The sequence below is a fragment of the Callorhinus ursinus genome, unplaced genomic scaffold, assembly GCF_003265705.2.
Source record: "Callorhinus ursinus isolate GAN/ISIS: 27379988/994484 unplaced genomic scaffold, GSC_fseal_2.0 scaffold41, whole genome shotgun sequence".
Taxonomy (NCBI): Eukaryota; Metazoa; Chordata; class Mammalia; order Carnivora; family Otariidae; genus Callorhinus; species Callorhinus ursinus.
In genome coordinates, this window is record NW_027397103.1 from 10,856,453 (window position 1) to 10,881,832 (window position 25,380).

Below are 25,380 nucleotides of genomic sequence, written 5' to 3' on the forward strand. Positions count from 1 at the left end.
TGATGGTGTCTCCTTGGCTGCACCCCAGGAACCACGACAAGAGCAGGTGTCCCAGGCCGGTGACTGGGCTGGGGAGCATGGCATCTGCCTCTTGCTTCCGGGCCAGAGTCACCAACAACCTGAAGGCAGTAACAGGGGCAATTCAGGCCAAGCAACAAGGGACAGATGCAATCATGGAGGGAAAGCAGGCAACCCACAAAACCTACTGACAGGTGTTCTCTGGGACCTGAGGGACAGTAGAGCCCAGGGAGTCTCTCTTGCCCTCAACCCAGACACTCAGGTTTCAGAAACGAAAGTCCCCCTCCCCCCCACCCTGCCATCCACATTTGTCTCTCTGTGGCTGCTGTAGGGGTAAACCCAAAAGTCTATGGGTAAACCCCACAGAACTCGGGGGCACCTCACAAAGGGCCATGACCTGCTTCCTTCATGAACTCCCTGAGCTGGGTCAGGCCCTGGGCTGGGCAGGCCAGCTGCCAAGGTGTAGCCTCTCCTCTCTAGGACCTTCCTAGCTGCTACCAGGGACCCAAACTGGCAGGCCACAGGCTGCGGCAGACTCACGATGGGAAAATTTCACAAGACAATCTGAATTGCTTCCTCCTCTAGAAAAACAGGAAGATGGGCCCACCAGGCCATTCTCCTCCAGCTTTAACTGGCTGGAGATGCGTAGCAACTGTCTGGTTTCCTGGAGCCCACCCACCCTCTGCCTCCCATCCAGCCTGCTTCACTGCCACCCTCTCCCTGGTCTGTACCCATTTCACAGATGGGTCATCTGAGGCCCAAGCCACATTACACTATCAAGTAGCTTCAGGTTACTTTTTCTCAGACTGGCCCCAGTCTAAGAAACACCTAGGGCTACCCGTCAATTTGGGGTCATGAGTGATTTTTTTTTTTAAAGATTTATTTATTTATTTTAGAGGCAGAGAGAGAACAAGGGGAGCAGGGGGAGCAGAGTGAGAAGAAGAGGAAGAGAATCCCCACTGAGCCCAGAGCCCCACGTGGGACTCAATATGGGGCTCAATCCCATGACCCAAATATGACCTGAGCCAAAATCAAGAGTTGGATGCTGAGCCACCCAGGTGCCCTTGGGTCATGGGTGATTCTTACTACAAAGCAAGGATGGGAAATACTTTCAGGCCAGTCCAAGCCACTGACCCCAGGGTCTTTCCTAGGTTCCTATACTGGGCTCCCCATCCTGGCTGCTACCTGGCTGGACATGCATTCAGGACAGAGAGAATCTATCTTATAGCCTCCCTATGACCTTCCACACTGCCAAATGGGCCCTTAAGGAAGTTTGTTAAATGAGCAAATAATTCTCCCAAAGTCATATGGCTGAGAAGGAAGACCGGATCATCAGTCTGCTGACTCCCAGGCTAATGGGGAACCATGTCAACTCTGAAACTAGACACACCTGGGCTCTTGCCCTGCTCTGTTGCTTATTAACTGTGTGACCTTGGACTAGTTTGTTCACCTCTCTGGGCCTCAGGGACCTTCTTTATTTAAGATTTTTTTTTTAAATTTTTTAAAGTAATCTCTATACCCACCGTGGGGCTCGAACTCACGACCCCGAGATCAAGAGTCACGTGCTCTACCAACTGAGCCAGCCAGACACCCCCACGAACCTTCTTTATTTAAAGAAAAGGTAGGGGAGAAATAAGTTTCTCCCCACATGCTTATGAAGAAGGTAAGTAATGTATGTAAAATGTTTGTTGCTCAGTAATGCGAGTTATTATTACCATTAACCATAGTTCCCCTCAGCTGGTGCAGCCAGAGGGGGAGGCTGAGCCCATCCACATGGTCAGGGCATTGGCCACAGGCATCACATGAAGGAAAAAGATGTCACCGGGTCCATCTGACTTCCAATTCCTTGGGGATGATTTGCACCTCCAGCTTTCCATCCACCTAACAATCAGGCTGAATCTGGGTAACCTGCTAGGCACTCCTGAACCTGACTGTGTGCCCTGGTGAGGCCACTGTATTCCCACTGCCTCAGCCACCTTCAAGTCTTCCTCTTCCAGGCAGCTTTCCCAGACCACACAAGAATGAGGCCTGAGAACCACCACCCCTATAGCACAGCCCCTTCACCCCAGACACAAGAAGAAAGAGTTAAACCACATCTCGCAAAGACACGGGAACATTTAAAACCCTCCCAACCCAGCAGCCTCCCGGGTAGCCTTCAGAGTTGAAGACCTGCTGAATGACCCCCCGGGAGACGTGAGACCAGCATGAGACAGGAGGATACCTGTCTAAGATCGCACTGTGGGGACAAAAATCCATGTCAGAAGTGAGAAATGCCAGAATTAGATGCTCTGCTCCTGATACGGAAAAACCCACATGCAGAGAGGCCTTGTTCCCCAAGGCTGGCTCTCCATTCTCCACCCAAAGCCACACTCCAACTTCCCCGACCCTCAGCTATGTGTCTGCCCACAGCTCAGCAGTGTGGACGACAGAAAGAATCCCCAGGTGCCCAACTACTTCTGTAACTGCAAAATTCTGGTCCTTCAGTTTTCACCAGTTGGCAACAAAATGAGAAAAATGAAGATGGCACAGACTGTCATAAACTCAAAACTACCAAATTTAAAGAACTGTCCCTTATTCTGAAATTACAGATTTCCAACTTTTTTTAGTGTCAGGATCATCTTCCATTTGTGAAAATCAGCAATAGTAGATGCCAGGTTGTTGTTTTGTTGTTGTCGCTTTTTTTTTTTTAATTAACGCCCATCTTTAGCAAAACTACAAATTTGTAACTACAAGCTCCGAACTTTTTTTTTTTTTTTCATTGGTCCCTGCAGAAATCAAGGCTTGGGAACCACATGTACCCCCTGCCTCTGAGAAGGTGACAAATTCTAACTGTCCTTTTTTCACTTCTGAACATCCTGGTGTCTTACTCACAACCCTCAGGGCCAGGAGTCTTTGCTGGGGTCTAACTGCTAGTTGCAGTTCAAATCCTCTTGCCTTCAACAGACAGTCACACCCCTGCTGGGGCTCAGATGCTGCTTCTCAAGACTTTTTCCAACTTGGTAAGTCACCAAAATGACTGAGGGGAAGCAATGAGCAACCTCCCAGCTCTGCAAAAGGCTCTGAGAAAAGAAGGTCTGTCCTCCCAGGGAGGTTAGGAGGCCAGCACTCAGTGGGACCGGGTTGGGAGGGACCTGGAGGGTTCCACAGTTCAGCCCCACCCCACTCCCATTGGAGATGGGATAGTTGAGGCACAGAGAAGGGAAGAGACCAGCCCAAGGTCACAACGAGAGTTAGCAGCAAGGCCAAGAGCATTATAGAGTTCCCTTGCATCGACCATGGCCAATCCTTCAACACCTAAAGAGTGGCTTGAACACACCTGAGAGGTCTCCGTGCCACATCTGCCAAGGTATGTACCATAAACTCTGTCCACTGACTGCAACCCATTCATGTCCCAAGTAGGGGTTCCTCCCCTCCCCAAGTCTGAGGATGGACCTGGGGCCATGGTAACAAAGTCACCCCCACTAAACCCTGCCACTTCCAAATCCCCAATTTCCCTAATAGTGAAAATCTCTACCTTCCGCCCAACTTTCTAGAAGAGCCCAAGTGTGCAGGCCCCATCCCCTCGGTGGGAGATGCTACCATAACAACCCCCTATTCATTTGACACTAGTGCTTCATGTCCAGACCCAAGGCCAGCTTCCGACACAACTCTCAGAAACCTAAGTGTGACCAACTTCTCCATCCAATGGATCTTAGTTTCTTCAAAGGATACTCCTAAGGTTCAAAGGATACTCCTTAGTTTCTTCAAAGGATACTGCCCACTCAGTGGCAAATTCCCTGCAGGCTCCTTAGCACAGCCATATACATAGCCTCTACTTATATACACCCAGTGACAGGGAGCTCACTACCTAGCAGAGCAAGTCATTCCAACACCACTTGGCTGTACCTCTTCTTCCAGGAGACAGACAATCTTTCAACTAAGCTGACTGCTGATCCCATACACCTTTACTTCCCTGGGTAAAACCACCGAATTCCTCCTCCAAATTCATCTCACCTGATGTGACATCCAGACTCCTATCTCCAGGACTTACTTACTCTCCAAAGTATAGTGACCAAAAGGAGCACAACTTCCTATATGTGACCTGACCCCCTTACTTTATACAGTGGGACTGTCACCTCCCTCATCCTGGGTAAAATGTTACCATTAATGCAGCCAAAGACACTGCACTCCCTGACCCCTACGGCATCTGTCAAACTCACTGGTGCCTCAGCCTGTAATTAACTGCCCAAAAGCCCTCTGCCCATCGCCAAAGAGCTGTAGGCATGTAGGTCTCAGCTCACTCAGTCCTCACTACCACCCTGGGAAGTCTCACTCCCATTTTACAGACACGAACACCGAGGCACAGAGAGCTTAACTCACCCCTGTGAAGGCATAAGCACCAGAGCTGAAATTCAGACTAAGACCATGCTGTCTGACTCCAGGGCCGGCGCTCTTAATTGCTGCCCTCTACTATACTTGCAGCCTTAATTTCTTTTTCTCTTTTCTTCTTAATTTTTTTTTGGGGGGGGCAGGGGCGGGGGGGAGTCCAAGTGCAAGAGCTGACATTGACCTTGACTATATTTCAGTTTGTTCTGCAGGAAGGAGGCAGCCACATCGGGTCCTTCCCCAGAGCTACCTTCCCCTCTGCCCATTCCCTAGGCTTTCAGGCACCCTTGTAAGACGCCCCCACTCTGGGGTCCGCCCTTGCCCAGAACCTGCGTGGGACCGCCATTACCATACACTGCTTCCTTGGATAAAATAACCCAATTCCTCCTTCAAGGAGGCGAACCCAGCCGCCTCCCCATAGTACCACTGTCATCCCCTCACACAGAAATCGCCACAGGACGTCCTGAGGGAAGCCATTCGCGCTTCCCCCGAGGGAGGGTGCTAGGCTTTTTCCCCAAGAGTGAATTCTAGCCCACAGGCAGGGAGACACAGGTTAGATGTGAGAGGGACAGGTGGCTGCTGCTTCCTGCAACCCGAGGCCTGCCTCTCTCAGGGACTGCCAATGGCCACGCGGCCCACAGAACCCCGTCACTGGGCCCGAAACCCTGGCTGAGACGAGAGTCTTCTCCCAGGGCTGGGAGAGCTGGGGCCAAGGGAGAGCCCGGCGCCAGCCTTGCCGGAACCTACCGGAAGGGATGAAAAACGTGTAGCCCTGTTTCAGCTCAATTCTTTGGCATCGCTCCACGCGGTCTCCCAGGAAGATGTCACTCTGTTTGCCTGACAGCACCCACTCCTCGTACAGTGCCAAGTTGTGCAGGGTTGGAGGAATCAGCCAAAAGATCTTGGGAGGAAAAGGAGGCAATCAGCTGAAGATCCGGGCCAAAGTCCTGGATTCCTTCCAGGCTGTGCCACAACCCAAGGAGACAGCCCCACCTGCCCGGGAGCAGGGAGGACAGGGGACCACCTCCAGGCCCCAGGCCCAAAGGGTCTCTAGGGTGGCGGGGAGGCTCTGCCACCCTTCTGAGACACCCCTTTCCTGCCTGCCTTTAGGGAATCTCCGTTCCCGCTGAAACACCAGGGTGGATAGAGTTCCTGGACTGGGTGGAACATTCTTTCTCCTGGGCCACAAGCTTGCTGGGGAGGTAAGGGAAGGAGAGGAAGGGAATTTCCTAAGTTGTATGATAAAACGGTCCAATAAATAAACCCAGCCTGCGCTCACTCTGGAGAGGGAGGAAAAACATCTGGAACCAAGCAGGATGACTTCCTACCCAGAATTTCTTCCAACATGTTTGGTTAAAACAAACGCACACACAAACCCAGACGAGCAGGGCGACGCGCATCCGCTCAAGGAGCACCCACATCCGTGCGCGGCGCACGCAGAAGCAAACGCGGCAGCAGCATCCTGAACGCACGCACCACCTCCTCTCTCTGGGTGACGTCTGTCCCTCAGATAAAATGTTCTTGGAGGAAGGTGGTGCCGGCAACTAGACTTTTACGTTAAACGGTCTCAGTGCTGGGGCTGGAAACCACAGCGGGCAAAGTGAATGCCGGGAGTTCTTGGGAACCAAGGCTGGAGTTCTGATCTGGCCTGAGGTGCAGAGAACACTGGACTGGGTGAGCAGGTGCGAACAGGTAATCAGATGTGATGCAGAAGAGCTGACCTGGATCCTTCCCTCCAGGAGAAGACAGAGAGTGGAGAAGTGGCCCTGAAAGTGCTCACAGGGCAGGAGCTGGCTGGGCGCGGGGCAATGAGGACAGGCCGGAGGGCGAGCGAGCCCCTCCATGAAGAAACAGCCAGGACTCGGCTCAACTCACCTTCCCACCCCGGAAAACATGGTACCAAACGGAAGTGCCTCCAAAGTCGATGTGGAAGTCAGTGAAACAGCCTTTCACGCTCATCAGACAATACCTGCGGCACAGAAGCAGGGGAGAAGGAAAAATCGTTCAGTGCCTGAGTCACAGGAGGTGCGCCAACAGCTTTGGAGGTGCCTGACCTGCTGCCCTTTTAGAAATGCTAACACTGGGGAATTTTCTTTTCTTTTCTTTTCTTTTAAAACCCAATTCTAATTGGAGTTCCCCCTGGGGGAAGCCCCTGTGATCAGATGACAAATCTCAAGCATTGGCCACCTGCCCCCAAGGTTGGGGGAGGCATCTGGGTTTTCAGGTCCCCAGGAGAGAGCTGGCAACCCACAGGCCACTTCGTTCCTTCCTCACAGAAGGCTTCTGCTCTTGCCCCACCCCCACTCCCACCCCAGGGAGGCAGGCTTCCTTTCTGCTCCCTCCCAGTGCCTGTCCCTGCAGCTCTCCCAAGATGCCAGTCCCCTCTGCAGCAGCTGGGCCCCTGGAATTCCACTGTAAGCCACCTGCAAAGCTTGCCAATTACCACTCCCCATTCATCTCTTCATTCACTCAACAAGCGTTTACAGAGAGCCAAATGACGGTCCAGCCCAGAGCTAGGCAGGGCACTTAGAGAAATGTGTCAGAAAGCATCAGCCCCCTGCCCTTCAGGATGGGACGTTCTTAACGGAGCAGTGCACAGGAAAAGTGAAATAGCAAGACAAATTGCAACTGACTGAGAAGTGAGCGATGAAGCTCCAAGTACAGGGGTACCAGCCACAAAAGATCACCGTGTAGGATTCCACGGATATGGAATGGCCCAAGTAGGCAAACCTCCAGAGACAGAGATAGATGAGGGGTGGCCTGAGGGTGGGGGTGGGAGGCAGGGATGGGGAGTGACTGCTAATGGGGACAGAGTTTCATTTTGGGGTGATAAAAATGTTCTGAATTTGACTGTGAATGCACAACTCTGTAAACATACAGAACCACTGAATTGTACACTTTAAATGAATGAATGGTACGTGAATTCCATCTCCATATAACTGCTAAAAAAAAAGTAAAGGGATTAAGAGGGGATGCTGGGGGTGGGGTGGTAGACAGGCAGAGGGGAGAACCTGGGCCTCAAAGGCTTGGGGGAAGGAGGTGCATTCAGGAGAAGGAAGCCACCAGCAGCCCCCCTTCTGAGCTCTCACGGCAGTCAGATAACCCACCCTTCCTTACAGGAACTTACCAGTCTCCTCCCTCCTCCCTTGACATGCTGCTGTCCTGGGGGTGGGCAGAGCTTGGGGGGGGGGGGCGCCCGATAGAGCAGGCTTCCAAGTCCAGGCCTGGCAGACAGCGATGCCAGGGCCCCCTTTCCCTCCCACCCCTTCCCACAAGAGCTACCGGCAGCACGGAGGGGGCAGCCTCCCCACGGCTCATGCTCATGCACCTTGGCACCTCCAGAGGCCCACGCACACATGCTTACCCCACTGACCTCTTTTCCCCGCTGCACTTTGCTTTTCCATGGTTTGGGGAAGAGGGAAGGAATGGGGTAGGGACAGACAGGGAGGAGCCAGCAGCAAGCCCCAGTGGAGATAATGGGGGGCGTGGGGCTGAGCTGGTTAGGAGGCTGGTGGGCTCCAGGTGCCCCCTCCCTCTAGCTGCCTTTTGCACCTCACATTCAGGTGGACCCGGGGCTCGGCAGTATGCAGGCAGCGTGCCCCGCGTCCCTCCTCCGGATAGGCTGGAAGGAGCCTTAACCATGTGTCTGCAGGAGGCTGACAAATCAGAAGGCCTTCCCCCACATCAGAGCCCCGCTGCCTAGCAACCCCATCGGAGGGGTGTAGTTGACAGCACAGGACGCAGCCCTGTCACGAAGACAGGCGCGGGCTGTGGGGCTGACGCTGGGGTTGTTAAAGTCCCAGCTCGGGCTCGGGCTCTGCACCCTCCCGCCTCCGCCCCACACGCCCAGCCAGGTCCCTACTCTGAAGACCCGAGCGACCCTCTTCTCTACAAGGAACAGGGGCGAGGAGTGGGGGTGAAACCCTGACCCACCCCACCCCCACGGACCACACCGGCCTCCTGTGGAAGCACCACTTCAAAATATTAGTCCTCATTTTCCTAAATCCACCTTTTCGTCTGGATTTTTTTTTCTTTTCTTTTTTTAATCTAACCTTGGTTTCCACCCCCTTCAGGCCTCAGCAGAAAACAGCCTAGGGAAAACAATTTAAGTGTTTGTGGGGTGGAGCGAGTGTGTTTCCTTCAGTCTGCAGCTGGGTAACCACCCAGGTGCCCACAGCAAAGAGGAGAGGAGCTTGGCTCTTGGGCACCAGGCCCCAGGCTGGCCTGACCACACTGGTCACCACCCCCCAACCTCCTGCCCCCAGCCCCAACCTCCCCAGGACTCGTGGACGTAATCCTAGGAGCTGCGGCAGCTATGTACAAGGAAAGTTCTCCAAGTTGTGCTTGCGTCTGATCTGCCCTCCCAGTCACCCTCCAGCATCCTCTGAGGCCCTTCGGAGCTTGGGGGCGCCACTTCCAGCCCCGCCTCTCCTAGAGAGGCCCCTCCTCCCCTGTCCCTCATTTCCTGGCCGCCAGCCCCGGCCGCCCCTCCCGCGGGGCAATTGCATGCGTCGGGGCGGCCAGGGTGGCTGTGACAGGGAGGCTTTGTCCGGGCCCCTGCAGCCGCCACCCCCGCCCTCCCGCCCGCCCCGCGCTCATTCCGGGTCTCCCCCCTCACTCCTGCTCCCGCTCGCTCTGGCGTGACGCCTTTGCACTGACCTCTACAGCTTCCTCTTCCAAAGCACACCGCAGTCACATGGGCACCCCGGCTCGGTGCCACGGCCGCTAAGCTCTCCCCGCCGGCCAGCCAGCCTGGCTTCCGCCTCGGCTGCCCCTTGCCCGGAAAGCCGCGCCCCTCGACACCCCCCACCCACCGCCCGGTGACTTCCGTGCAGGAGTGCACCCTCCAAGTTGGGGGATGAGAATCAGGAGCCCCCGAACTAAGCCTCTGGGGGGGTTCCCGCCTCCCAAGGCCCGGGCTGGCTGGGGAGGAGCGTGGTAGGAGGGGGCGCTGCACCTGCAGCACCAACTTTGGGGCGCTGCCTGGGATCTGGGGAAGCGGGGCGACCCCACCCCGTCCTTTTCCCTCCAACTTAGGGAAACTCCCCCGGCAGCTCAGGCAGCATCCCCTGGGGCAAAGGTCTTGGCGGGGGGTAACCTGGGGAGAGCTGGCACCGGGTGACGGGGCTGAAGGCGCCGAGCGCGCGCGCACACACACTATACACACTTACACGCAGCCCCGGGAGACACAAAGAGCTGCTCCGCGACGCCGGCTGCGCAGCCCGAGGTTGGGAGGCGACCCACACCCAGCCCGGGCGCGCCCCGTAGGAGCGGGGGCTCCCGGGCAGCCCCGGGCCCTTGGGGCGCAGCGCAGGAACGCCCGCCCGGCCCCGCCCGGCGCGCCCGCGGTTACCCTCGGCGGCGGCGGCGGCGGCGCGGCTCCCGGGCGTCCCCTTCGGCAGCGCAGGATCGACGCGCGCCCAGCCCCGGCGACCGGAGCCGAGCCCCCTCCACGGCGCTGCCAGACCCTGGACGAGGACCCTGCAGTCCTCTCTCTCTTCCTTCCTTCCTCGGGGAGCCAGGCGCAGCCTGCGCTCATCCCCGCGCTGAAACTGCACACCCGCGCGGCGCGGCGGCCGCCAGGAAGGAGGGAGGCCGCGGCGGCGACAGGGAAGCTTGCCGGCCAGCGCCAGGGGACGCCGCCGCCGCCCACGGCCGCCCCTTCGTCCCGGCTGGGTGGGGGCACGAGGGTAGCTCTACAGGCGGACGCTCAGGAACACCCGCGCCCCCGTTTTCGGGGAGTGTGGGCGCCGTCCTGCTACTGGAGGTGACGGCCCAGCAAAGCCACCTTCCGTTAATGTGTCCATCAGGGCACGGCTAGGGTTTGGAGAGAGTGTCAGATCCCAGGTATGGCAGCTCAGAGACAAGGGATGCTGCTCTGGCCCTAATACAGACTATCTGTGTGACCTTGGGCAACTTACTTCCCCTCCCTGAACGGGTGTTCTCATCCTTATGGCAGGGAGGTGACCTGAAGTTCAACTCTGCATTCTCAGGTGCTCCTTCGCTGCCCCTTCCCCTACCTGCCCCCTTACTAGCTGTGCGACCCTACATCACAGAATTACCGTGGGAGTTCACTGAGATACATACATGTTAACACAGTGCCTGGAACTATGAGATTGTGTTTAATCCAATTTTCACACCCCCCTGAGGTCACTCCCAGGATTGTCCCCGTTTTACAGATGAGAAAGCAGAGGTTCGGAGGTCGTGACTCACCCAGTTCACTACTTTAGTCAGTGATGGTGCTTACCCAAGCAGCCTGGCTCAGAGTTTCTCAGCCCTTCTCCCACGTCAACCCGGCAAATCCCAAGACTCTCAGAGAAGCAATGTCTGCAGGTTGCAGCCAAACTCAACCTCTGACTTCCGGCTGCAGGAGATGGTCCAGCTCAAATCAGAAGTCCCACCCTCCAGGGCATGCTCACCAGGGCCACAGCCCTCCTCCCATTCTGTCCCCACACCCTTCCCCTAAACCGCAAGGGGGCAGGAGACAGTGGTATAGCCTCTGTAGGGGCAGAAATCAGGCTTCTCCATTCTTTGCCAAACCCCATCCACTGGGGCTATCCACCAATATTAACTAATAGGCTCTAATTATCAAGTGCTAATAATAATAGCTGTTTCTATGCATGATATCATTTCACCTTTAAAACAACACTATAGGGCGCCTGGGCGGCTCAGTTGGTTAAGCGACTGCCTTCGGCTCAGGTCATGATCCTGGAGTCCCGGGATCGAGTCCCGCATCGGGCTCCCTGCTCGGCTGGGGGTCTGCTTCTCCCTCTGACCCTCCCCCCTCTCATGTGCTCTCTCTCTCTCTCTCTCATTCTTTCTCTCAAATAAATAAATAAATAAATCTTTAAAAAAAAAAAAAACCACTAGAATCCCCATTTTAGGGAAGTGAACATTGAAGCCATTTCAAGGTGGTCAGTGCCCTGGGTCAGAGTGCTGCTTCCCTGTGTCATTTACAGGACGGCCCCATTAGTACCTCTCTAATGGCCTGCTATGAGATTACACTGTGAACTTTTTGGAACTGGCTGATTTTTTTCACCGTATGTATGTTCTGCCTATTTACAAGAAAAAATTATAATTACAGAAACATCTCCCATCTTGGATTTGAGCACCAGTCATCTGGTGGGTGTTCTTGAGCAAGGTTTTTAAAGCATTTGGGGGCGAGGGAGAGTGGGAGGGACAGAGGGAGAGGCAGAGAGGGAATCCCAAGCAGGCTCCATGCCCAGCACCGAGCCAATGAGAGGCTCGATCTCATGACCCTGAGATCATGACCTGAGCAGAAATCAATAGTCGGACGCTTAACCAACTGAGCCACCCAGGTGCCCCTTGAGCAAGGTTCCTGACACACACAAAATATAGATGGAGTTAAATGAGCTAAGAGAAGACCCTGACAGCTGGACGGGGCTGTCCACATGGGAAAATTATTACTTTTTTGGTCACAAATGCCTCAGCTCCAGCCCCAGCAGGGATCACAACAGATTCATCTGTGTTAAGTATAGCACCCAGCCATACAGCCCTATAATTACTCTGATCAACTGTGACATTGGACGAAATCCCTCCCCCTCCTGGAACTCAGCATCCCCATTTGGCGAGCTCGTCAGGGGCCTCTAACTGATGGCCCTCAGGGGTCAAACCAGGCCCTAGGTGTGCTTGGTTCGGCCAGCACTGGGTTGTTCTTTTCTTTTTTCCTTTTTTTTAAAAGCAGAAATTTTGAAATTATCCACAGCCACAGCAGCCCCTACTGCTACACCTGTTACCCGCATTGACTGCAGTGTCCTTGTCTATAAAATGAGGAGAGTAACATCTACTTCCAAGCCCGCTGAGATGTGTGTGTTCGGTGTCTAGCAGTGTCTGTGTCTATACATGGCAGCACAAAAAAGGCTGGGTTTCTTTGTTCCTCTTGTAAAGGTAGAGAGGTAGACAGGAAAAGCCAGGAATCCAGAGGCCTGGGGTGTGCTGCCTGGCCCACAGCATCGTCCCTGTGTGACATCAGCAGCCCCTCTAGGTCCGTGTCCCAGTGTGATATATCACACAGGCATGATCATTTCTAGCACCAGCAAACATGGTTGGGGAGAGCTGAAAGTAAGTAAGTGTTGTTGACATAAAAGCCCAATGCAGGGGCACCTGGATGGCTCAGTCGGTTAAGCATCTGCCTTTGGCTCAGGTCATGATCCCAGGGTCCTGGGATTGAGCCCCTCATAGGGCTCCGTGCTCGGCGGGGAGTCTGCTTCTCCCTCTCCCTCTGCCCCTTCCCTCCCCACCACTTGTGTTCTCTCTCTCTCTCTCTCAAAAAAAAAAAAAAAAAAGCCCAATGCAAATGTGAGGGAGAACGGACTGAAAAGCCAGTGGCACTTGGAGACCTTGTATCTACATGAGGCCGCACAGACAAACATCCCACCCACATCTCACATCCACTATAAGACTCCATTTCCCTACAGCATGGTTGGGAGGTGGGAGAGGGATGACAGGATCCCGACTTTGTAGAAGGGGGAACTGAGTCCCTAAGAGGAGATAAAAGACGCCCTGTGGCCACCAGAGACCGCCAGGGGCAGCCTTGAAACTTGCTCATCCCAGCACCCATTTTCATCCTGTCTGGATTTCAGCTTTGCACCCCCCAATTTTTCCCAGTTCTTCCTGCTACCCCCAGAAAGTACAGGGAGAAAAATGCAGTTGACTCCCAATTATTTGGCAGCCAAACATAAGCTTTATGTGGGGTCCCCTTCCTTTCCCCGCCCGTCAGTTCACAGCTTGTCTCCATTAAGCCTCAAGCCTCATTTCTGTAAGCAACACGTGAGGATAGAAAAGACTTGCTAATTTCCTTCTGGAATGCATTATAATAACCAACGTGCTAAGTGAGAAGGTATGCCCATGTCATAGACCTATGACATTTAAAGAGGCTTTAAAACATGCCCATGGAAGCCTTTGAGACTCCCCCCTTTCAGAGATAAAGCCAAACTCCCCTCCTCTTGAGTGTGCACTGAACCAAGTGCCTCACTTTTAATTAAAAGAATATGGCAAAGGAAACAGCATGTGACTTTCAAAACTGGGTCATCATAGGCACTGTGGCTTTTTCCTTGCTCTCTCTCTAACCATTTGTGGAGTGGTGGGGTGGGGGGAACCAGCTGCCATGTCACAAGGACGCTCAAGCAACCCTATGGAGAGGCCCATGTGGTGAAGAACAGAGAGCACGCCATCTTGGAAATGGGCCCTCCAGCCCCAGTCAAGCCTTCATGTAACTGCAGCCCAGGCCTAAGTCTTGAGACAAGCTCCAGAGCGACTCTGAGCCAGAAGTAGCCACTCCCAGATTCCTGACCTACAGAAACTAGGAGGCAATTTTGTTGCTTTAAGCTGCCAAGGTTTCGTTTTTTGTTTTTTTTGTTTTTTTAAGCTATAAAGTTTTAGGGTAATGTTATGCATCAATAAACAACTAATACAGGAGTACTCCCAAATAGTTGTCACTATTTATCCGATTATAAGGAATTTTCCAAGACAAATAATTCTGGACAGCCAAAACATTCCTGCAGGATAGAGATGGAGAGAAGGCAACAGCAGAAGTGCCCAGGGTAGCTGATATTCATTCTCTTTTCCCTTTATCTTGCCTTTTTTTTAAGTAATCTCTACACCCAACACGGGGCTCGAACTCACTACCCCAAGATCAAGAGTCGCATGTTTCCCCAACTGAGTCAGCCAGGCGCCGCCCCCCCATCTTGCTTTATGTTTCCTCCCAACACTTATCACCTCCTTAATTATGATTCACTTGTTTGCTTGCCCATCTCTTTTCCCCACGTAAACATAAGCCCCCTGGAGCATGGGGACTTTGCTTTAGTCACCATAACCTACCAACTACTCAGAATAGGGTCTTGCATTTATGGGCACTTAGTAAAGGCAGCAACAGATAACTAATACACTAATGTAACCTTTACATCTTTTGTCTCCCACAAAGTTACAGCTACCCCCTTGACAAATGTTAGCACCCCTAGCCTTAAGTATCTCAACCAAAACCCATTAAATTCTGAACCCCTCACCATGATCAAACTGCACAAATCCTGGAGCCAAGAGAGAAAGCAATAATGGGTCTGTAACACTCCTCTCCTCCCTCCTGGAACCTCAATTCAGGTGGCCCACCAACATGGAAGCTCTGACTTCTAGAAACAGTGTCATTTTAATTAAATTCCACAGAACCACTCTACAGTCCCAGAGGACTTCATCATTGTGGGATTTTTACCTTGCTGATTAACTGAAATCAGCATTCTTTTCAGCCAAACCAACAGACTATTTCCAAGGTGACAACTTCCTTCCTAACAAGGTTCAAATCCTATAACAAGTTCCGACGGCACTGACGGGGTTTGTAAATGTATTTGCCACACAATCCAACCAATGTGTTGAAGCATGGGGTTCTGGAAAATTGTATGTGAACTTTTTTTTCGTAATTAGATAAGATTCTCAATGTATTAACAGAATTAAACTATTTAGAGGAATTTTCCAGTAAAGCAAAGAATATACCAAACACCTGAAGGAGGCAAAGTAATTGAAATCGATGTCCCCCAGCGCTATTTTACCTTCCTAGATACATGTGCCATTTGTCCCCAGCTCCCTCCTGCCCCATCATTTGCCCTCATAGAGATGATGCACCACTCCACTCCCAGCTCAGCAGAACTTGCAGAAAGCAAATCTGAACACATCCCTCTCTGCTTAAACTCTCATGGAGACAGGCTCCTGGGTGGCTCAGTCAGTTGAGCAACCGACTTTTGATTTCGCTCTGGTGGTGATCTCAGGGTCATGCGATCAAGCCCCGCATTAGGCTCCGTGCTCAGCAGGGAGTCTACTTGAGATTCTCTCTCTCCCTCTGCCCCTCCTCCCCCCGCTCGAGCGTGCTCATTCTCTCTCTCAAATAAATAAATAAATAAATCTTAAAAAAAGGATCTTGGGGCGCCTGGGGGTGGCTCAGTCAGTTGAGCATCTGCCTTCGGCTCAGGTCATGATCCCGGGGTCCTGGGATTGAGTCCCACATCGGGCTCCCTGCTCAGCGAGGATCTGGCTTCTCCCTCTTCCTCTTCTACTCCCCCTACTTGGGCTCTCTCCCTCCCTTGCTTTCTGTGTCAAATAAAAAAAATCTTAAAAAAAAAAAAAACTCACAGAGGTTTCCGACTGCTCTTAGGAGAAACACAGACCCTTCACTATGGCACACGGGGCCCTGATCAGCCTGGCTCAGCCACCATCCTGCACCCACTGCCCCCTTCCCTTGCTCTATTCCAGCCTCACCAACCTTCCTTCAGCAGGCCTACCTGTCGCCCCTCTCCCTGCCCTTCCTAACCATCCCACCAGGCTCTCCACATGCAGCCAGGAAAGCTTCCCAGGGCTCTTCTCCTAAGTAACCCCTCTCTCTTCAGACCCCATCCTGGGGATACCTGCCCTGCCCTCCGTGACGAGTACGCTGGTACACACTCCTCCAGCACCGTGGATCTCTGCCTCGTGGCCTTAACACGGCTGCAAATTTCCATTTGTTTCTCTGATTGTTGGATGAACGTCTGTCTCCTGAGAGACTGTAAGCTCTGATCTGGATTTCTCCTCACGGTGTGCCCGGTGCCCAGCACCAGTCAGATGTTTAATACACATGCTGAATGAATGAATCAATCACCCAATCAACCAATGAGCGCTGTGATCTGCCCTTAACTAATCTTCTGAGTCCCACACGCTTTCCTTCGGCTCTTCCCTCATGAGTCCTTCAAAGCCCTTGGCACTTCACTACCCCCATCCCTCCCCACAGCCCTCCTGTCTCCTCTATCCTTTAAAGCCCATGTCCAATGTCCCCTCCAAGAGGACCTCCCAAGGCCACCAGCCAGAAAGGATTCCTCCTCTCCCTACTCCCCTCCCAGGAGCCTGTGTCCTGAGATGAGAGTTGCACCTCATCCCGTGTGTTTTAGGGCACACTCTCCAGGAAGTAAGGCTGGTTCATCTTTTACTTCCCCATCCCAGGGGCTCCAGAAATTTTGCCGCGATCAAATGGGAAAGGAACAGAACTGAAAACCCTCCCACCCTCCCCACCTTAAGCCCACTCTTTGTGTTTGATGTAGGCCCAGACCCAATGGATGTAAGGAGCTTCAGCTTCAAGGGGAGGAAAAATGCCTGAGAAATAATTAAAGAAAGAGAGAGCTTGAAAGCAAAGCCTTGAGAAGCTCAGGGCCAGCACACTGGCCTCCCTTACACAGCCTGGCACCGAGTCTGCATTCACTCCACCCTGAATGAAGGGTGGAGTGAATGAAAAGCTCACAGCCTTCAAGCTCCTGGGGGCACTCCTGGCAACAGAGCTGAGCAGAGAGATGCTAATGGATTCGGAGCCACCAGGGCCAACTCTTCCAGGAAGCCCAGAGCAGCAGTCCTGCCCGGGACAACCAGCATCTCCTTCCCGTTTCAGAGACGGAAACACAGATGGCCTGAGGTGGCGAGAGCCCTAAGGTAGCCCCAAGGGTCCCAAGGGTCTGTTACTGAAATTCTAGAAAGTGGAGGGGATCCTAGGTGCCTCTGCCCAAGTTAAAACAATGGGTCTCAGGACTTACTGGTCCACATGTAGTGATGTCCCTGCAATTGGATGCAGCCACCTTCCCAGCCCAGAGCCCACCTGCTGCGTGGAGACACCGTCTAAGGAGTGTTTGATGAGTAAGTAGCCCTTGCACTTTGTTTGGGAAAAGCCTTGGGTCTCCACAGCAAGGAGCAAAAGAACTCCAGACCCCCCTCCCCATCCCCCGGCAAAAGCAAAGTGTTCACAGTGAGCTGGTCTTTCTGAAGATGTCCGTTCCCAGGACGTGCTGTCCCTTGGCGGGAGGAGATAAAGGTAAGGCAAGCACGCACATGCACGCAGAGATGGCCCCGTTATTCTTCCTCCCTGCTCCGATCACATCCCTTGGGGAGAGTCAGCAGGGAGGCCGAAGGCCCATCTGGATGGGGAAGGCAGAGCCCCGGCGTTCTGAGGCAACAAGATGCCAGGCTGCCCATGCCAAGGACCCCCATATCCCTCACATGCTAGCAGTGCCCGCAGGGCTGTGAGACACCCCCGCCCCACACCCCTGCCTGCCCAGCTCCCACCACTAGCCAGCCAGTCTTACTTCTTCACTTTCGGGTATTTCATCTCGGCGATGGCATTCGTGGCTTCTGTCTGCTTCTCCTTCAGATGCTGGGGCCACATGTTGTCCACCCAATCCACCAGATCTACCTGAAAGCCAGACCACCGTCAGCACTTCTTGTCTGGGGGGTGCCCTTCTGCTGGGCCCCTCTCACCACCTGCCCTTCCCTGGGGCTGGCACGGGCTGGCCTCGAGCCTGGGCAGCAGGAGAAGCCGGGCGAGGAGGGGAGGGGGCACGGGTCGGGGAGGGGACCGCGGCCGGGGGGGCCCTACCACAGTCGGACGCTTGACCAGGTGCTCCAGCTTGGTGTGGCTGAACTCAAGACTGATGACATTGTACAGCTTGTCCCGCTGGGCCTCAGGCGTCTCGTAGTACCGCACAAACTGGGACATGCTCATCTCCGTGCCCTTCTGGGTGTTCACATCCATCACATCCACCAGCCGCCGGCTACCTAGGGGTAGAATCCACACGCTGGTGGCTCCTGGTGGCTCAGGAGCCAGACGCCACTTGGGATCCCCATCAACAAAACCCGCCCCACCCGTATGCCACGTCTGCTCTATTACCTGGTCCTGTCGGTTTTCCTTACTGACTCTCTCTCCAATCCATCTGTTTCCCTCCACCACCACGGCCTCCACGCTGGTCCAGTCCAAGACGACCTTCAGAACTTCCTACAGGGTCCCCAGGCTCCCCCCACATCCATCCTCCACGGAGCTGCCTGCGTGAGCTTTCTAAAACAGAGACCTGACACGGACACTCCTCTCTCTGCTTCAAACCTTCAATGCTCCCCACTGCCTACCGAAGATTCTCTTAGCATGGCCCTCAAGGCCTTTCTGTTTATTCACAGCAATAAGATAGCCCTTATTTCCACAGAAAATTAGCTGTTTGGTCGCCTCCCTCCCCAGTCTGTGAGGCCAGGAAAATTGCTTGGGCTTCTCTGAACCTCTGTGTCTTTATCCACCCACCTCCTTTCAGAGGCTAGTTGTGAGGATTAAATCAGATGATGCTCATGGAACTCCATGGCCCAGTGTCTGATGCATAAATGCATGGGTCCCCCCATTATTCCTTGGCACTAATCACAATTCCTAAATATGTTTGTCTGTTTTGTGGTCTTTTTTCCCTACTATTCTGTAACTGTCACCAGGGCAGAAGTCCTGTCTGTCTTGCTCACTGTTTCGTCCCAAGTATCTACACAGAGCCTGTCACAGAGTGGGAGCTCAGTACCTATTTACAGAACAAATAAATGATGAATGTTGGCTGTCCTGTACAGTATGTGACATAGGACTTCTCATATGAACGACCACTGAACTAAAAGGAGTGATCTGCGTGCCTCCCACTGCTTCCCAGAGAGAAGGAAACCACCTTGGGACTGGGAGACAGGAACGTTCAGTGCTAGTCCTGGGACCACCAGCAACTAACGAAGCTTCAAGGTGGGGCGCCTGGGTGGCTCAGTTGGTTGGACGTCCAACTCTTGATTTCGGCTCGGGTCATGATCTCAGGGTCATGAGATCGAGCCCCGCTTCGGGCTCTATGCTGGGCATGGAGCCTGCTTAAGATTCTCTCTCTCCCTCTCCCTCTGCCCCTTCCCCCACACCTCGCTCTCTTTCTCTCTCTCAAAAACAAAAACAAAACAAAATAAAAAACAAGCCTTCAAGGAAATCACAACCCTTCCGGGGACTCTTCTTCCCCATCTATAAGATGGGAATAATAGCTCCAGAACTTCAGCCAATGTAGAAGGAACAACCAAAGTTCAGTGGAAGGGCTGTGAAAGGGGAGGAGACAGACACAGAGCAGATTGCCAAATTCATGGTGATTTATGATGAAAGCGGCCACCTCCTGTCTGTCAGGACACAAAATAAGCATCATGACTGGGATGAGAAGCCTGCCATCTGGTAAGGGAAGACCTCAATTCCCCATTAGCTCAATGACAAATATATGGTCCATGGAAACTTAGAAATGTGTAAACCAGGGGCGCCTGGGTGGCTCAGTCGGGTAAGCGTCCGACTCTTGATCTCAGCTCAGGTCTTGGTCTCAGGTGCATGAGTTCAAGCCCCACATGCGGCTCCATGCTGGGCATGAAGCCTACTTAAAAAAAGAAGAGGAAAGTAGAAGAGATGTGTAAACCAGAGGAAAGAAAGAAAGAGAAGAACCAGAACCTTGTTCAAAGGTACTCCAAGAACAAAGAGCAAACTAAGCAAACAGGGGACAGCAAATGACGGCCCTGTGGGCAAATCTGGCCCCCCCACAGCGCCTGTTTTTGTACGGCCCATGAGCTTCGGATGGTTTTTACGTGTTGTTTTGTTTTATTTTTATTTGACAGGGAGAGCAAGAGAGCACAAGCAGGGGGAGCAGGAGAGGGAAAGGAAGAAGCAGGCTCCCCGCTGAGCAGAGAGCCCAACATGGGGCTCGATCCCAGGACCCTGACATCATTAAGCTGAAGGCAGATGCTTCACCGACTGAGCCACCCAGGCGCCCTAGTTTTTACATTTTTAAGTGGTGGAGGATGGGGGGAAAAATCCAAAGAAGACCACTTCGTGATATGAAAATGATACAAAACTCAAATCTCTGGGCCCACATATAAAGTTTTATTAGCACCCAGCCACACGCTGGTTCACACGCTGCTTTCACACTACACCAGCTGAGCTGTGTGGCCAACAGGAGACTGAACGGCCGGCAAAGCCCAAAATACTTATTCTCTAGATCTTTACAGAGAAAGTTTGCCAATCCTTGAACTAGACAAAATCCTCATGGAACTTACACGCTGATGTGAATAATATTCCCATCTGGTTCAGTGCTCTATACCCAGCTCTGTGCACAGAGCCTGCCCTGTAATAGGCCCTGGGTCAATATTTGTTGAATAAATACACAGTGCCTTTCACGTCACAGGAACTGAATAATAAAAGTAACCCTTTATGCACGTATGAGACCTTGGCTGTTACTATCTTTTGGACTAAATACCTAATTTTTACAACCACCCAGAAGCAAGGTAGGACTGTCCCTGTCTTAATAAATGGGGCAAACAATGCCCTAGAGATGATGGGATTGGCTCAAGTCCTCCAGAACATACTCTACCAATTAGAAGGGCTAATGTTTACAGAGCACAGGCAAGCTCTCTACGCAGGTTGTCTTAAGCTAATTGTGGTTCTGTGAGGCAGAACTTCACTTATACCCATTTGATGGATGAGAAACTGAGGCTTAGACAACTAACTAGACCCAAAATGCCCAGTGAATGAGTAACAGAACTAGAATTTGAAGCCAATTCAATCTAATCCACAGCCCAGGTTCCTATCCCCCCAACTCCTACCCCTGCCCAATGCAATACTGACTCTAGATCACATGCTCTGGTGGAAAAAAAGATCCCTGCCCTCACTGACTGGCTCCTGACCTCACAGATCCTGGGAAGACAGGGAACACAGCTTTGTTTTTTGCGTAGGGAGTGCAGATCCACCAGGGGGCATCCCTGAACTTTGTTGGAAATTCTGGCCTACTCTGGACAGCACTGGCTCCTTCCTAACCAGGGCTCCTGGAACAGGTGGGCTCTGCTCAGCTTTTCTGGGAAGCCCAGTTGGCAGAGAGCCTGCTATTACAGTGCAGGAGGGGAGAAGAGAACAGGCACCCAAACCCTCGCCCCTCTCTGACCAGCCTCCCACCTCCCCCTGCCTCTCCTCCCTAACCCTGCACAAGGTCCCATTTGCGAAGCCCCCTGTGGAAGGACTGCTGGACAGGTAGATGTGGGAGTCACAGCCCTAGAGGCTCATGCAAGTCAGCACTGAAAAGTGGAGCTCAGTCGCCCCTATCAACACAACAAAGTTAAGGTAAGACTTTATAGTTCAAATCCCAGCTGGGCCTCGGGCCTCTTAGCTTCTCTGAGTATCAGTTTCCCCATCGGTGACCTGGGGACAAAAATAGTAGCTAGCCCATGGGGTTGATCTAAGCCTTAAATGAGATCATGGTACATGAACCACTTCCATGAAGCACTTGCAGGCAGGTAGTGTTACCGAGTTGGCCGATTTCATCTATAATTACAGGTGGAGAAAGTGAAGCAGTAGAAACAAAGTCAAAGCCACTTAAATCTCTGCCGGCCAGTCCAATGGACTGACTACTTAAGATCCTAAAACATGAGGGGCGCCTGGGTGGCTCGGTTGGTTGAGCGTCTGCCTTCGGCTCAGGTCATGATCCCAGGGTCCTGGGATAGAGTCCCACATCGGGCTCCATGCTTGGCAGGGAGCCTGCTTCTCCCTCTGCCTGCCTGCCTACTTGTGATCTCTCTGTGTTAAATAAATAAAATCTTAAAAAAAAAAAAAAGATCCTAAAACACGATAAGGATGGCTAAATGGTTATGGATGTTTTATGGGTAGGGTGATGAAAATGTCCTAAAACTGACTGTGGCAATGTTTGCCCAACTCTGTGGTCAGATGAAAAACCACTGAATCAAACATTTTAAATACTTGAATTATATGGTATAGGAATTATGTCTCAATAAAGATGTTATTAAACACAAAAACTCAGGCACTAAATAACCAACAAAGTTGGTTTTTCTAAAAGTAACTTCTTTCAAAAGTCTCAACTGGGGGTGCCTGGCTGGCTCAGGCAGCAGAGAGTGCAACTCTTGATCTTGGGGTCGTGAGTTCGAGCCCCACCTTGGGTGTAGAGATTACGTAAAAAAAAAAAAAAAGTTCCCCATCAACTTAAAAAACAAATATTAAGAAATGTAAATTATAATGAATTACTGTATTGTACACCTGAAGCTAATATAACACTGCATGTTAACTGGAATTAAAATAATAACTTTTAAAAAAATATACATTGGGACACCTGGGTGGCTCAGTCCGTAAAGCATCCGCCTTCAACTCAGGTCATGATCCCAGGGTCCTGGGATTGAGCCCCGCATCGGGCTCCCTGCCCAGCGGGGAGCCTGCTTCTCCCTCTCCCTCTGCCACCACTCCCCGTGCTTGTGCTCTCTCTCTCTCTGACAAATAAATAAAATGTTACAAATTAAATAAATAAATGTCAAGTATTCAGCCATAAAAAGGAATGTAGTACCGATCCATGCTACAACACAGATGAAGCTCAAAAACATGATGCTGAGTGAAAGAAGCCAGTCACCAATGATCACATGTTGCATGAAGCCATTTATAGGCCATGTCTGGAATAGGTAAATCCATAGAGACTGGAAGTAGATTAGTGGGTGCCAGGAGCTGGGGGACAGGAAAGAGGAGTCCTAAGGTGGGAGGAGTTTCCTTTCAGGTGATGAGAATGTTTTTAGAACCAACAGAGAAGTAATAGTTGCCCAACACTGTGAAGGCACTAAATGCCACTGAATCATATAACTTAAAATAATTAATTTTATGTTATATGAATTTCACCTCAACAAATTATTTTTCTGGGGTGCCTGGGTAGCTCAGTCAATTAAGTATCCAACTCTTAATTTCAGCTCAGGTCATGATGTGTCAGGCTCCAAGCGTAGCGGGGAGTCAGCTGGAGATTCTCTCTCTCCCTCCCCCCCGCCCTGTGCATGCTCTCTCTCTCTCTCTCTCAAATAAATATTTTTTAAGATTATTTATTTATTTATTTGAGAGACAGAGAGAGAATGAGACAGACACGAGAGGGGGGAGGGTCAAAGGGAAAAGCAGACTCCCTGCTGAGCAGGGAGCCCGTTGTGGGACTCAGATCCCAGGACTCCAGGATCATGACCTGAGCCAAAGGCTTAACCAACTGAGTCACCCAGGCGCCCCTAAATAAATCTCTAAAAAAATAAAAAATAAATTATTTTTCAAAGCCACGTAAGACAGTACTTTAAATCTCATATACTTCCTCCAATCTGAGTAGAACAAGAACTTCATTTCTTGCAAACTCTCTCTCTCTCCTTTTACCTAATTGTTTCTTGTGTGAGTCTCTCCCTTCCTTGTGGATCAGGAGCTTGGGTCGTGGACTGTTCCAGCTCCTCTCTCCACAGAGCCTTCACAAACTGCCCACAGTACCCTTCCCTCCCCATAAGGAGGTGTTGGGTGCTCGGTGTGTGCATGGGCTCAGTTCCTCACAACTTCGTTAGGGCTTAGGGATGCAGGCACAGGTGGGAAATGCTAAAGAGAGCCCAGGAAATGATAAACACAATTCAGGATGGTAGTGGGATGGTGACCCTCCAAAAGATTTACCCAGAACCTTTAAATAGGACCTTATTTGGAAAAAGGGTCTTTACAGAGGTAATTAATGTAAGGATCTCAAGAGGAGATCATCCTGGAGGGAAGGTGGGCCCTAAATCCAATCACTAGTGTCCTTAGAAGAAGGTCAAGGTCAAGTGAAAGCCAGAAGGAAAGAGTAATGTGCCTATAAGCCGCTGGAATGCCTGGAGTCACCAAAGCTGGAAGAGGCAAGGCCGGAGTTTCCTTCAGAGCCTCCAGAAGGAAGAACCAATGCAGCCACCACCTCGATTTTGGACTTTGGCTTCTGAAACTGAGAGAATAAGTTTCTGTAGTTTTAAGCCACTCAGTTTGTGGTACCTTGTTATGGCCCAACACAAGACAACGGCCACCTCTGGGGCCGGAGGGTCACACGGGAACGTGGGTGGCAGGCGCTCGTCTTATCATTTTTCTTTAAACTTCTCAGCATATATAGTACATTCCACACACAAAAATGGATCAAAGTCCTCAGATGTTTCAGGTTCCAGTCTCTCTCCATTGCATGAGATCTTTAGGCAAAGTACCCCAACGTCCTCATCGGCAACACGGAGATAAAACCACCTCCCTCAAAACACAGTTGTGAAAAAAACCATTGCTTTTCATTTAAAAATCGATTTCAATATTCAGAAAACTGATGCTAGAGGCAAATGAAAGGGTTTTAAGGGACCAAACATGCCGCAGCATCTCACTGCACAGAAGTTAAAAATTTGCATGCAAGCCACAGCTCCCTGGCGCTACCAATCTCAAATGACAAGATTGTAGGGGCGCCTGGGTTGTTGGTTGGTTAAGCATCTGCCTTCAGCTCAGGTCACGGTCCCAGGGTCCTGGGATGGAGCCCTGCATCGGGCTCCCCGCTCAGCAGGGAGTCTGCTTCTCCCTCTCCCTCTGTGATCTCTCTCACTCTCACTCTCTCTCAAATAATAAATAAAATATTTTTAAAATAAATAAATAAATGTACAATTTTGACAACCTTAATATGGTAGGTCATCACATCAATACTATTCCATAAAGTTGGTTTTATGTACGATGCTAACTTATATACAACCCAAATCGAAGACTATAATAAAAAAATTAAAAAAAAAAAAACCAACAACCCCAATCTAGTTCTAAAAAATCCCCCTTAAAACTGGGTAAATTTGGGGCACCTGGGTGGCTCAGTCGGTTAAGCATGATCCCAGGGTCCTGGGATTGAGCCCCATGTTGGGCTCCCTGCTCAGTGGGGAGCCTGCTTCTCCCTCTGCCCCTCCCCCTCTGCTCGTGCTCGCTCTCTCTCAAATAAATAAATAAAATCTTTAAAAAAAAAATTTTTTTTTAAATCTAGTTCAGTAAGGGTGGCTGGGTGGCTCAGTTGTTAAGCATCTGCCTTCGGCTCATGTCATGATCCCAGGGTCCTGGGATTGAGCCCTGCATCGGGCTCCCTGCTCTGCGGGAAGCCTGCTTCTCCCTCCCCCACTCTCCCTGCTTGTGTTCCCTCTCTGGCTGTGTCTCTCTCTGTCAAATAAATAAATAAAATCTTTTAAAAAAAAACAGTCTTGGGAGGGGTGCCTGGCTCGCTCAATTGGTAGAGTGTGCAACTCTTGATATTGGGGTTGTAACTTTGAGCCCCACATTGGGTGTAGAGATTACTTTCTTTTTAAGATTTTATTTATTCATCTGAGATGCAGAGATACAGAGAGAGAGAGAGAGCATGAGCAGGGGGA

General features: G+C 51.7%; 1 protein-coding gene across 12 annotated transcripts in view; it reads right to left on the reverse strand.

Moving 5' to 3' along the window:
* The window catches only part of KDM2B (lysine demethylase 2B), a 118,198-nt gene that overhangs the window by 71,769 nt on the left and 21,049 nt on the right, over positions 1–25,380 (reverse strand). For 6 of the 12 annotated variants that reach the window (XM_073881174.1, XM_073881172.1, XM_025889574.2 and 3 more), the window contains exons 5-8: positions 17,777–17,955; positions 17,487–17,593; positions 6,259–6,352; positions 5,131–5,284 (exon numbers count right to left, since the gene is read on the reverse strand). In XM_073881174.1, coding sequence (XP_073737275.1) covers positions 5,131–5,284; positions 6,259–6,352; positions 17,487–17,593; positions 17,777–17,955 — 534 coding nt within the window. The other 6 variants (XM_073881178.1, XM_073881176.1, XM_073881177.1 and 3 more) reach the window with 6 other exon arrangements.